Source organism: Lottia gigantea (assembly GCF_000327385.1).
Source record: "Lottia gigantea unplaced genomic scaffold LOTGIsca_39, whole genome shotgun sequence".
In the NCBI taxonomy this organism is placed as follows: domain Eukaryota; kingdom Metazoa; phylum Mollusca; class Gastropoda; family Lottiidae; genus Lottia; species Lottia gigantea.
In genome coordinates, this window is record NW_008709333.1 from 2,350,016 (window position 1) to 2,365,124 (window position 15,109).

The window sequence follows — 15,109 nt, forward strand, 5'->3', positions numbered from 1 at the left end:
AATTTTTGAATGTATAAGAAAACATGAAACGAGATAATAATTGAATTTAGATGATTGATCTGAAAGTTGCTCGTTGTCTGTTATTCCTTTTAGCCCTTTTACAGCCTTTACCCCGCTGAAGCAATTAATTGAATACATGGGGTAAGTGTTTTAACAGTCCTCGACCTTTGTTTTAATATTTTTAGACTACAATGGAGACCGGAAAAAATAATGAAACGAAATTGTAATCTGATTTTAATTAGACCGAGTACACCGCATCCAACGTCACCCCTCGTCTATTCGCGGCTTAAGGCATCAGTGCATAAGGCATCAGGGCATCAGGGCATCAGGGCATCAGGCATCAGAACATCAGGCATCAGGGCCATGTTGAAGCTGGTATTCAAATTCATATTCCAAATGATTCTATCAATCTGAAAATGAAGAAATGATTACGAAAATTATTCATCTTAGAAAGATCCATCCCAAACTCTTTAAAATAGGAAATCATATCCCTACATATTAACAACAAAAATACATTAACTTGTGAAAATAATAATTTACTTAAAAAGTCACACAAAGCGCTATAAAACACAAAAAAAACCTTCATTTTGCATAAGATTGCCAATTTAAAGAAATATTCATCCCAAACGCCCCACAACACAAAGCAATACAATATCTCTTCTTTTTGACTGAGTAAACAGTTTCTTATATGATGATTGTGTACACAAATTATTTATTTATTCAAAAAAAAAGCTTTAAATTACATGATTAATGCAACGCCTTAAAACACAAAGAAATATTATACCTAAGCTAGCTTGATAGACGACCTGGATGTGGTATGTCCATATATGGTATGCTGATATAATCTATAGTAATTAAAGAGATTGTAAAGAGGTTTTCAAATCGAGTATCAGGGACACTGTTAGCATCAATTTACACCATTCTAATTTCAAATACAGGATTGTTTACATCTGTTTCACTGATAGAGTCATTCCATAAAACACAAAGCAGTATTAAATCTTATACCTACACCTTACGAACTGGATGCAATATGCCCATATATGGTATAGTATATATATATGTATAGTAATTAATAGTAAAGATATTAAAAGTATCCACCACACAAAAACCCACCCTAAAGTTTCCCGAGGATTATTAAGAGGGTTGTCAAGTGATGACATTGTCGAAAATTAACACGAACATCATATTGTGGGCCATCATTTTATTGAAAAAAACCTTCTTCATCGTCTACTTAACAAGTTTGCTTAAAGACCTGGTAACCCGCTAAAAAACTTGTCAAAACCCTTATATTTACTCAGTATCTTCAAACCTGTTTTACAGTCGTTATTTTATATATTCTAGCTTTATTAAACACTCGAGCTAGATGAGGCGTAGAAATGGTTAAGACTTGGGAATGATACTCTTTGAAGCCAAAGGTTACAAGAAACTGACCCCCTGCCCAAATAGATTTATCTTCTACACTGCACGCCTAATCATGTTGTTTTGTATCAGGGGCCTTATTCTTGAAAACTCAAACCAGATAAAATCCAGATATTAAGAAATACAGGAAGGTGATTGGATAACAAAACTAAATTTTAAATCGATTTTAGTGATTAACCAATCAGATGGCTGGAATACCTAAAATCATCTTAAGTTAAGTTTTCAAGAATAAGGCCACAGAGCTATAAACCTCTCAAGGAATTCAAACGCTATCCTTGTGCCACCATCTTCACCCCTCCCCCTTTCACAGAAGCCAGGTATATCTGCTACTCCACTCAATATCTTGACAAAAAATTGACAACTGAACAATCCCTGTCCACAACTTGACGACGCCCTAGTCTGTACACAGCCTGTTGGCTATCTGGGAGGCCCACAAGGTTCTCATAGTTGGATCTACATCTCAGAGCGGATTGTTCTGCCTTACAATCCAGACAAAATGTCTACCAGTGAGTAGCGAGTTGGTATCATCCAGTACAATGTCTACCAGTGAGTAGCGAGTCGGCATCATCCAGTACCATACCTACCAGTGAAGTGAGTAGCGAGTTGGTTTCATCCAGTACAATACCTACCAGTGAGTAGCGAGTCGGCATCATCCAGTACCATACCTACCAGTGAAGTGAGTAGCGAGTTGGTATCATCTAGTACGATACCTACCAGTGAGTAGCGAGTTGGTATCATCCAGTACGATACCTACCAGTGAGTAGCGAGTTGGTATCATCCAGTACAATACCTACCAGTGAGTAACGAGTTGGTATCATCCAGTACGATACCTACCAGTGAGTAGCGAGTTGGTATCATCCAGTACGATACCTACCAGTGAGTAGCGAGTTGGTATCATGCAGTACGATACCTACCAGTGAGTAACGAGTTGGTATCATCCAGTACGATACCTACCAGTGAGTAACGAGTTGGTATCATCCAGTACGATACCTACCGGTGAGTAACGAGTTGGTATCATCCAGTACAATACCTACCAGTGAGTAACGAGTTGGTATCATCCAGTACAATACCTACCAGTGAGTAACGAGTTGGTATCATCCAGTACAATACCTACCAGTGAGTAACGAGTTGGTATCATCCACTACGATACCTATCAAGTGGTAGAAGTAAAGAGTGTATTATATTAGACAAGAACTGAAGTAGGTTGAGTAACAATACAAGGAGGATCGAAAGACTTATGACGTATTTTTTATTTAATTTCTCGTCATTCGGGATGGTAATTAGAGTATATATACCTGGGATTACATCTCGTCTTCAGTACCACTAGAGTTTTTACGGAAGGAAACATTAAAATACATTTTTAGAAATTGCTGGCCAATTTCACCCAAGGACAAAAGTGAGTAACAATTAATACTTCAAATATTTTTAAATTAAAATTAGAATATCAATTTGGAATTTTCTTGGAATTGAGTTCTTTGAATTACCACAGAAGATTGAGGGATTACTTCAAATATTTAAAATTCGACATCATTAATTTTTTAAGGTTTTATCGTAATTGTCAATTTTTCTTTTAGTCAATAATTTCAGTTTTATCAATGAAAATATAATTATGGTACAATTACGAAGTCAAGTTTAATTTCAGTCAAGATTGAAAAATATTATTCATATTCTAATTTTGTTTTATTTTAGATTTATTCATTGTTACCGAAATGTTAATATACCAGATGACAATAATCTGATATTGGATGATAAATTTAATGATTTTTTTAATTTTATTCATACGTTTTTAGAAGATAATAATGATTGTTCTAATGTTTATATTAATTTCAATTTTCTTCACAGTTGACTCCGAAATAAATCGAAAAAATTTAAGGTTCGAAATTATCTTAGGCTCATGGATTTGCTTATTAACTTCCAGTTACTTTTATAGTTTTAAAAGATATACAACCTCTTAAATTGAAATTTTCAAACTTCGCCAAAATGAGTCTTTGTTCATCAGTGGACTTACCTGATGTTATAACTATACAACAGAATCACTAAAAATCTGATAAATCCTTAAAACAAAGTAATAATTCATTAATTATACCGTGTTATATAGAGTTATCTTTAGTCATGGCACCTGGTAATTCCAACTGATGAATATATACTCTTATTGACTAAGTTTAAGAATTCAAATTTTATGTTCATTCTAAGACGTAGTATACCTTTAGGAAGAAAATAAAGTGATATATATATTAGACGGTATTATCTGTATAAATCGTTTCGTTTTATATCTTAAATAATTTTGTGTATTTGATATATTGGTCTCGCTTGAGTGAGAACTCAATCCTTCAATATATTCTTTCTTTCAATAAAATAAATTATTTATTCAAAATACGGTGTATAGACTGTACTAATTCAATTTCAAACATATCATTTTCTGTTTATTCTATTTTATTCTCTACTCTTCAAATTTCAGCAAGATGGAATCTAAACCGACTTTACTGAGCGTGTTTCTCAGTATGTTATTAGTTTTACCAGTAACACCAGCCATATGTAAGTACCATTTCATAAAATTTTTATAAACACATGAATAATGTAAACGAAAACTTCTGATTGTAGCAAAGCGACAGCCAAAAACTTCTGTCTAAAAATTAGAATGCCGCAAATGGAGGCTATAAATGGCTCCGATACAAATAGATAATTTAGAAAAATATTTCACAGTTTGATACATGAAATTCCTAAGTTTGACAGCCAGAATAGCGTGTACCTGACATCTGGAAGATATTTTGACGATCATAGATCTGCATAGTCAAAAACAAGTGCCACGTTTTTTGGGGGACTTTTCGACATCATATTTATATCTGTGAGAGACTCCACTTTCCGTCTTTGATCTGACGACATTCTTATAAATCTCATGTTCTATGTTATTTAATATTCAACCAATTAAATGCTTTGCACAATAAAAGGTTTCCCTACATTGATTGGTATAAATTTGTACAATTTTTGATGCTTCTTGAACAAAATTCAAAACAAATCAGGATTTAAAGATATCGATTCTCATCTGATCCTGAAAGTTGAGGGTAGAAAACACAATAAATTTGAAACGAGAATGGGCCCCTTTCCATAAAAAATCTTACCATCAATTTTTATTGTAAATATGATGTTTGTCACTGTTAATTTTCAAGATTTTTAAGGAACAGAGCCGTGTATTTTAATAAGATTATTTCAAGGATTTCTAAAACAAAAATCCATCGAAGAAAAATAGAAAAATTGCATCTATCATTAATCAAATGAGAGATCTAACAAATGTCTTTCTGAAGCGCCCTGCCTCGGGAACTCGAATAATCGATTATCTTGAAGACAACACCCTATATGAATATCACTAAATAAATAGACTCTCTACACGCATGTGTAAATAACCGTTTCTCTAACAATTGTATAATTGCAGGTAACCGAATTTAACATAATATTTATTCAGTCCTAATTCATATCAATTTCAAATTATCTCTCTACAATATTGATGTATTGAGTTACTCTGTTAAAATGATTGTAAAGAGGTTTTTCTAAATTTTGTATGTGTATCAGGGACAATGATAGCATCAATTTACACCATTCCAATTTTCAATCAGGCCTCAGTTCCTGAAATTCCACTAAAAATAAGTGTCACTAATCGCAAAGGCCTTATGTGGACAAGCATATTCCGCGATTAGTGATGTCATCAAGCTCTTAGGTTTAGTGGAATTGCAGGAACCACAGACGGCTGATTGAATACCTTTATTTACAATCTCTTTAAGAGAGAAAATATTTTGTCATTGTATATATCAATATGTAACAATTTCATACAAAGATAAAAAAGGAGACTAAAATTTCATCTAATATTGATTATCAAGGCGTTGGTTTCTGTTTAAAGATGTTGATATTTACTATAGTTGTATTGGTCGATATGTTTTATTGTTCCACCCTCCATTAGTAAACACAAATATTGAACTCGTCATTATTCAGTTATCAAATTATCCACTGCATAGTTTTATACAATTAATGTGTGCCCTTAAAGTGATACTACGTGTTAGAATGAACATAGAATATAAGTTCTCGAAATGGTCAATATGAGTATTTATTCATCAGTTACCTTACCTGGTGTCATAAAGTTACAACAGAATCCCTGTAAAATCTGGAAAATTGGAAAATTCATAAAACTAAGTAATTATTGAAAAACGCTTAATCTTGATATTAAGCCTTTTTCTATAGTTAATTGCGTATTTATGGATAATTGCTAATTTTTTTATAATCTATCGGATTATATAAGAGTCCTGTTATGTTATTTATGACATCAGGTATATCTACTGTCTCTTATTCGCCAAGTTTAAAATTATTAAATTTTATGTTAATTCTAAGACGTAGTATCACGTTAAGCATTTTGTTCTAGGGTGGTTCGAGTTATAAATGCCCTTCCTTCCCTTGATCCAACAACGTAGCCAATCATAGCCGTGCTTTGTACTACAGCTGCCGATTGGTCAAATTATAAAATGATAGTTAGTACTTGGGTATCACAAGATAATAAAAAGAATGCCTTAAACTTTGTGAAACCGTTTTTCCGAAATTCGTTTTTATTATTGTAATGAGTTCTTCAGAACAAGCTCGACTTCTATATCACATGATATTCATTGAAGTTTTGTTTCATTATATAAGTTTTTTTTTTTAATATATTTTCAGTACCATGTCAACAGTCGTTTGACGTAGTAGTAATGATCGACGGATCGGACAGCATCAACGCAGATGACTTCTTACTGTTTAAAAACGCATTGGAAAATCTGGTGGGACAGCTGGAAATCGGCGTGGATAAAACCAGAATGGGACTCGTGCTGTACAGCGCAACTGTCACCAAATCCATCGACTTCAGTGGAAACTCATTTCTCTTAAGACAGGAAATCAGAAGCCTTGTCCAACCTCGAGACGGTACCATGACCCATCTAGCTCTGGACGATGCCTACAACATGGTTCTTAGAGCCACAAGTCGTCAAGGGGTACCTAAGATTGGTTTAGTTATCACCGACGGCATCTCCAAGTTTCCATCTTTAACCGCTGCATCTGCTGCTAAACTGAAGAATCTCGGCGTGAATGTTTATGCTATTGGTGTCACCAACAATGTGAACGCTAAAGAATTGGTTGATATTGCTTCCAGTCCATCTCAAGTCAAATATTCCTCGACTTTTAGCGACCTGACTACTACACTGAAAGAACTGTTACCCGAAATCTGTCCAGGTAAGTACAAAATAATTGGAAATTGAAATTGAGATTTACGTCCGGGTTTTCTACACTTGTGTGGGATAGTGAAGACAGTGTGCAATGGGGGATCTTTTAGCAATACAGTAGCATAAACCCACGCGACCAAAGGTGCGAATAGACGATGTACAGTGTCCTGTGCGGTGTACGATGCGGGGGGGTGGGGTGGGGTTATCCATACAGTAGAAATTAGTAGAAGCGAGTTGTGGACCTGTACATCGTGTGATCTTGCTTTTTTTCTACTGTCGCGGCCTTAGGCCTATTCCTTAACAAAATTTGCAACACGAAAACATAAACTACGTATGTCTAATGCGCGTGGTAGAATACTTGGTACAATAAACAATTTGATCTTCCGTGGCTAAAGTCTCTCAAAATTGCATGACACCATTGATTTTGCTCAGACGTGAAGATATCTAGTTAACGACGTGAGATTCTCGCTGACCCTTCAACATCAAACTACCAGCTCTTATATCTAGATCAGCGGTTTTCAACCCTTTTCTTTCTTTTACCCCTTTTAGAATTCTTGATCGATTGCATGACCCCTTTCACCTATCACCCTCATGGCTCATAACCCCTCGAACATTTTTAAAAAATCCCCCAGATTGAAACCTTCACGATATATCAATACAACCACAGGACATAAATCTCCATTGTTAGAAAGAAAGAAGGATAACAACTTAGGTTCACAGTTAAGGATCCTTTCTACCAGCTGATCCTTAGCCAAACCGCTGGGCATTTACAGCTGGGTCGACTGGAATTATGAGTGAAGATGACTTATTCAAGGTCATCAGACTTTCACACGCAGATCGAGATCGGAACCCACAACCACCATTCGCTCGACGTAACCAAGCAAATGACGTCATGTAAAGAACCAACCCTCTAACGGACTGTGCTATAGAACCTCACAAATGTATATATTTTCAGCTACCACCACACCAACACCGACTACGCCCACCCCCAGAACAACACGTATAACACCCCCTGGACCTGGTGGACGAGTTGACACCACCCCCAACCCTATTAATGGTAGTCTGTGTGACGGTTGTAAAGAAGATAACGGTATTGGGTTCCTGCCCCACCCCACGGACTGTCACCGGTTTATCCAGTGTATATTTGATAAAGATGGTTCTGCCGAGGGTATGATTAAGAACTGTGGTATGGGGTTATTTTGGGATCAAGATGATTTCACCTGTAAATATCCAAGTCAAGTGACTTGTGTTAACGGTAAGTATTAAACTAATATCAAATTATACTATTGTCTGAGCAAAGTTAAATGTTTTTTACATTTTTCCCATTATTTTTATGAGAATTGGAATAGAAGCCTCCAAATTGTACTGTTAGTCTTAGAATGTCTTTGCGTTGATAAAAATAAAAACATAAGCACACATTATGTCTTCAAAATTTGTTTACAGAGGACAATTTTCAAACCAAATATGTGACTTTTTGGGGTTAAAATTTCTAGGAGAGATATGTTTTGTTTCAATGTAAACTTACAAAATATTATATTTTTATCAAAGCAAAGACATTTTAAAACTATCAGTACTATTTAAGGCTGATATTCCAATTCTCTTTAAAAATATCGAAAAAATTCCAAAAACCTTTTACTTTGCTCAGACAATACATGCGATTTTTCGAAGAGACGCAAAGACACTTCGTCCCAATTTTATTATTGAGATGCTGATTTCTTACAAAATCATACAACTATCTTAAAAGTGAACCGCCAGCTGAGCAGTTCGAAAAGACAACACACTTCTGCGGTGGATGGCAAGCAAGTGGTGGACATACTGTATTATGTACAAGTTATGGAAGCCGGCTACTGCCATAATACCCTCGACTTGACAAAGCGAGGAAAAATGCGAGAAAGCGAGGGTAAAAAAAGGCGAGGAAAAATAACTATAGGACACACTTTATGGTCACTAAATAATTCTTGCAGCTTTAGTTTAATAAAACATTGGCCATTGGGAAAAAACTTCACTTTAAATTATCATATCATCCTCTTCTGTTGATTGGTCAATAACTAAAAATCATTTCAAACTGTGTTTGTTTATTTACCAATTACAGTACAGTATGAATTTGAATATGCCTCGTTTTATCTGTTAAGATGTTGACAATAAAGACAATTGACATCCTGTAACATATAACTGTTAGATGTAAATGTCAATCATTGACTGTTTTTTCCAATTCCTATTTTGTCTCATCTCCAATATTCATCTGAAATATTTCTAATTATCAAGTTTTATTTAACAGATAAATGTAACAACCCCGGCACCACTCATTTCAAATCCATCCACAACTGTCGACAATACTACTCATGTGACGACAGATTCGGTGCTGCTCTATGCTGTCCACAAGGTACTTCTTACTCTGACACTAGCAGACAATGTGTTTCAGACAACACCTGTAACGACCTATGTGGTACCAGTTCCAACCCCGCCCCCACTGCACAAGGTAAGTTGATATACACTCATCAATGTCCGATCTCTAGGCCATGATTATATACGATCTTCGTACTTATATTCTCTTGCATCAGGAATGTTGCGATTTGATTGGATTGTACGCCAGAGAATACAGTCAATCAGAGCCTTCGACAGAAAGACTATAAACATTATGGTTTGTGTTCACAGACTTTCTGTTGAGGCCTTTGATTGGCTGTATTCGCTGACGTACAATCCAATCAAATAGCTTCATTTACAAACTTCCATGATACAAGAAAGGTAGCTATTGCAGTCAAGGTATAAGTCTGAAATTCGTAATAGCTTGAGATTGTGGAGATGAGGCAAATGCTACGCTTGTCGAAAACGATTCCTGCTTCATAGAAAAAAGGCCCTGAATCCATGACCGCTAAATAAATAAATAGAATGTCCCGTGGTTTAATGTATTACAATATCTTCGACTCTTATTGTTCTATGTTATATAATATATATTCTCTATGATTCTTATTGTAGCACAATGTAACAAAGAAGCTGTCCCTGGTCTACCTGGATATTACATGGAAGATGTACCTGGGTTCGGTAAGATACAGCGACCCTGTGCTGTTGGTACCACATTTAGTCCTACCAAGTGTGATTGTTCTACATTCTATGATTCTAACCCAGCTGCCCCTACTAGATTCCCACCAGTCAACAACGGTAAGCTCCTCGGCAATCTTCGGCTCACCCCGTAACTCTCCGTAGGTACCATAAAAATTGCCCAATCTTGCTGTTATTATAAAGATCATCATATTTTTATTTCGGCCATTCAGAATTCTTGAATTGCGATTGGGTCACTACTTGTAGTCCCACAGCTCGGCAAAGATCGGTTGACTCCGTAACTGTCCGTAAGTTACAATCGACCTATCCCAATGTGGTATTATTGTCTGAAATGATTTTTCAAGCAGTGGTTAACGGGTTCTCCAAAAGCATTAAGGATCATTGACTCGCCAGTCTACGGCACAGTTCGGAAATTTCCGTAGATTTCCGTCATCATCCGGATAAAGCAGGGTGTAATTCCTCTTTACTGAATCACTTCCTAATGGTTTCTAATGCTGACACCATAAGACAAACAGGAATTAAACACTACTTTATAGATCAGCATGCAAAAGGGGAGTAACTCTGTATAGCATCAATGTATTAAGAACACAATAATTGGAAGGACTTCATGATAGAGAAATCGTGGGTTGTGATCACAGTGGCAGTGTATTCTAGACTTTAAAGTCTCTATAAATGCTTATATTACTTGTAATAAATTCAGTATGTTTCTATGAAAAATGGCATTAGAATTACCTTGACCTTTATTTCAGACTGTAAACCAATCCTTGACCTTCAATTTGAAAACGACGCACGTGATACTTCCGGTAACAACAACTGGGTTCAAAATGTCGGAGTTTCCTTCCAAAATGGCTGGGCATATTTCAACGGTGATGCTATTTTAAGAGTACCACGATTTTCTAACTTTGGTCTCGGATCTACTTTCATGGTTAAAATGAAATACAGAGCCGAGGCTCCTATCCAGCAGCAACAAGCTCTATTCACCAACAGAGACTGTGGTAAACCAGGCTCTGTCGCCATATTGTTGAACCGAGGTACCGATACATTTTTAATGAGAAACGAAGCTTCTGAACTAAAAACGGTTGATGTCAATGTACAAGACCAGGTGAGTTGATTGCAGAACTGGATTTTTTTTCGAAAGTTAACTTCAGATGATTTTAATGTTCTAGTCATCTGGTCAATCACCAACTTTTAAGATTAAAATCGATTTTAAATTTTGCAAATCTTGAAATCTTTCACGATGAACCTTTGCCCTTGAGGCGAGGTAGCCAAAATGATATTCTCGACACCTGATACCACTATTCATTTTATGAAATACTTCATTAACTGCTACCATTGTGTCGCCAATTCATTGTTTTGGATTTCGGGTTTCATTTTTCGGTTAGAAGTACTTAGTTTATATTCGACGGATGTGTTCCGATCTTTTTGTCCATGGAACCGAAAATGTTTCTGACCAGACATTCGTCTGAGAGTTACCGCCCTTCGCTTTTATTATACTCTCAGTTTTCATAACCGTTAAACATCTTTTGATAAATTTTTAGACTCAATGGAGAGAAGTTATATACCGAGTTGATAATGGATTATTAAAAGGAACTGTTGATGGGGTTTCTCAACAAATTCAAATTGTTGGTAAGTCTATCATGTTTCTATCATTGTTGGTAAGTCTATCATGTTTCTATCATTGTTGGTAAGTCTATCATGTTTCTATCATTGTTGGTAAGTCTATCATGTTTCTATCATTGTTGGTAAGTCTATCATGTTTCTATCATTGTTGGTAAGTCTATCATCTATCATGTTTCTATCATTGTTGGTAAGTATATCATGTTTCTATCATTGTTGGTAAGTCTATCATGTTTCTATCATTGTTGGTAAGTCTATCATGTTTCTATCATTGTTGGTAAGTCTATCATGTTTCAAGTTTCAAGTCTCGACTATATATTGCTTCAGTTCAATCTATGACATGATTAACACTATCAATATAATACCATAGTTACTAAAATAACCGAACCGAACCCTTCTTTAACCAATCAAATTTCTGTCCTCTCCAGCGCTGGCAATTTGGAGAGAGTGACGGAATATGATTGGTTAAAGCAGGTGTCACTAGGTTCGGTCAATAGGTTATTTTGACGAATGTTTAAGAGGCCTGAACTGAAATGGCTATATTAAAAATAAAAGCTAATAAAAAACGGAATGAAAGTTTAGTCTAATGAATATTAAATTGCACAGTTACTGTAAATCTAGTTGATTGAATTCTGAATGCCATATTTATGTCCATTATAGGTGATATCCGTAAGAGTGAATGTGCTTTACAGATCGGTCATGGTAACACTTATGAAAACTTCGTTGGATACATCGACTATGTAAGTATAAATTTTTACTCTTTTCGAAACTTCATTGACCTGGCTCTCTGTTGTGAGCTTCCGGAATACTAATTGGGATGAGTGAGAGCTATGACGGGTGTGGCGCTGGGCATGATACACTTACTCTTCTAGACACCTGATGCCACTTTTCATTATGAAATACTTACTCACTTATGATTCATATACTTCCTCATGTGAAAAATTGTTTTGGATTTCGGGTTTCGATTTGCGGTTCGGATAGTTAGTACTTGGTTTATTTATTTAGTCGAAATTGTAGTTTAACTGAAAACCATTAGGTTATACCAAAGCCCCAGTCGGCTAAACTTGATTAGGGGAGATAATCGATATGAGTTGTATGACATCTGTGCCCCGGTGGCGTTTCTAGGAAACGGGGCCAAAAAGTTTCATATATCAACCTTTCCCTATGTAAAATTATAATGGCTGTGGCCTGTCAGTGCATGAGACAAGTTTTGCACACTATCACATTAAATCCAACCAGTCCAATTCTTACATACAACTGAAACTGAAAGAAATTGTGTTTTACGTCATTATGTTGGAACTATAATATTACAATATTCTGTATTTTATTACAGGTTCAAGTTTCCATGTGTTAAAATATAGAGTGACCTCCCTTGAGAGAATTTTCTAAGCACAAGACTTTTATAATTTTGAATCGTATTTTTTTTTAAATCAAAACGACACAGTTTCTAGTCGAGACCTCTTCTTAGATTCATTTCTTCTCTTTTATAAAATATCGATATTTTAGCTGGCACGACAATTCACAATAAAATTAAGAAATTAAGAATTATAAATTGTAATCTGGTAGAAACAAAGCATCAAAACGTAGAGCACTGATATAATTTACTTCTATTTTCTATATCAAACAATCACTTGCAACATGTGAAAGAAATAAGTGTCGAATGTCATGTCAAAGCTTCTTTTGTGAGAGCATGACAGCTTTAGTTTCGATATTTGATTAAAGCTACCATGAAGATTCAAATATGAAACAATAACATTGATAAAATCTTTCAACTTTTCAATATTAAGGACCTTGAAGAAAAAGTTGAACAAAAGTAGAAACTTTCTTGATAATTTTTGCTGCGTTTATTGATCCAATGTTTTAGAACTTAATATTAGCTTGAATTCATTCTATATTATTTTAAAGATAAAGTCGTATTTTGGAGCTGATGGTTTCCTACCAGAAGTCCTTATTCGGCCGTGTTTTTTTTTTATAGTTAAAAATAATCACCACCCAAACTGTTCTGTTGTAAAAGTAGAAATTTTGATTTTTTGTACTTTATTTATTTTTGATATTTATATTAGAGTTTTGTTACTTTTGTGAATAAATTGATGATTATTCTGAAAATATTTTATAATTTTATTATAACGCCGTTGACAGTTTATCATCAGATGACAATTCAACTTGTTACCGACAAAGGTATTCGATGCACATGGTAATAAAGATTGAAAAACGACCCTCGGAAGCACTGGCCTGGACATGAGAATTTTTCTTACTTTGAGAAAGGATTTTGAAACCAAGGCATCTTATCACCTAGCAGCCGACAACCCGACTATATATAATAGAATAATTTGGTTTGGTCAAGGTCAATGAACGAGAACATGTCTTTTTATCAGTAACTTAGATAAGATTGAAAATATAATACAAATAACTTCACTACAGGTCTGTAATCAGACTTGATTGTTCAGGGGGCAATTGATACATCCGAAGGGGCAATTATGGGTTGGGGGCTGGCTGCCCCACCACCCCCGTTGCCCTCTATAGCTACGGGCCAGCCTCTCTGACTGGTGTTTAACGTACTGTATATTTGATTATTATAGCGATGATATAGCAATGAGTATAAAGGGAGAGATTCGCCATTTGCGGGGGTTGATTTGGGCCCTGAATATATGTAAATAGTCTTCAGAAGCACTGGAACGGCATGAAAATCGCATAATTCCTTCAAATATATACTTTGAAATAGAAATTTGACTGTCTGCTTCTAGGAATGGCAGAGTCCAAGGAAAAGACGGTTCGTCATTTTAACTTTCTAACGCGTAAAATTCCGGAAAAATGGATTTGAGCTGAAATTTCGACGGTGAGCTGTGAACACTATTACTGATTAGCTCGGCTTTAAAATTCTAGTTTCTGAGACAAAGTTACGATTGGTCAAACGGGCGAAACCGAAAACCACTCTGCAACTTTGTTAATAGAAATAGTATAAATTGTTAGTCGTATCACACACTGAAATGTTATTGCAAAATCTCATTTGACCCTCAAAGCTAGGCGGATATAGTTAAGGGGTTTGTTTACTAGCAGCCCTTGACTTTTTGACCCCACCCCCCAGATAAATAGGGGGTTAGTATAATAAAAGATAGATGAATAGCATTGTATAGGATACATCTCACATAGTACACATGGTAATAGAGTTCTTACGATAACATCTTCACAATCCATGGTATAGAGTGGTATTGAAATGAAATGCGATCTATTTGGTCGCTGATATTTTTGAGTTCCTATTTTTGAAGTAATTGAGAAACTTCCTCCTGTACACGTTCAAGCCAATAAAAGATGGATAACGGTGTGCAATGAGCGAAATCCTGACATGGTTACATTCTCTCTGAATGAGTAAATTATATTATATTTTGTAGATAATATTTCTTTATTCATTGTATTATAGATTATGATATTCTGTGATATATAGAAAGGCATATATAGAAATAGTGAGTGAAATTTCTAGTTTGGAATATGTTTTAAGGAATTATGTGATTTTTGTACATTTCTTGTATTTCTGAAAACTATTTACATATATTCAAGGTTAAAATCAACTATCGAAAATGTCGCACCTGTCCCTTTAGTACAATGTACACAATATGTATAGGCGAAATAGGAAATAGGCTTCTTATTCGAATCTGCTTCGCAGACATATATTAATAAAGTATATAAGGCTGGAGAAAGAGTAAGATATAGAATAGTTATGATAGGTGAGAGGCGGGGAGTCAGGGATTTTATTACCGTCATGTAGTTATTGGTTTGTGAAG

General features: G+C 35.3%; 1 protein-coding gene across 1 annotated transcript; it reads left to right on the forward strand.

The window, feature by feature from the left end:
* Positions 1-2,644: 2,644 nt before the first annotated feature.
* LOTGIDRAFT_233460 (hypothetical protein) lies at positions 2,645-13,437 on the forward strand. Its single transcript, XM_009059516.1, has 11 exons — positions 2,645-2,815; positions 3,878-3,954; positions 6,115-6,663; positions 7,609-7,908; positions 8,932-9,132; positions 9,630-9,812; positions 9,926-10,000; positions 10,463-10,815; positions 11,252-11,339; positions 11,991-12,070; positions 12,664-13,437. Exons 2-11 carry the CDS (start codon positions 3,882-3,884, stop codon positions 12,682-12,684), a joined length of 1,923 nt encoding a protein of 640 aa, XP_009057764.1. The 5' UTR covers positions 2,645-2,815; positions 3,878-3,881; the 3' UTR covers positions 12,685-13,437.
* Positions 13,438-15,109: the final 1,672 nt, after the last annotated feature.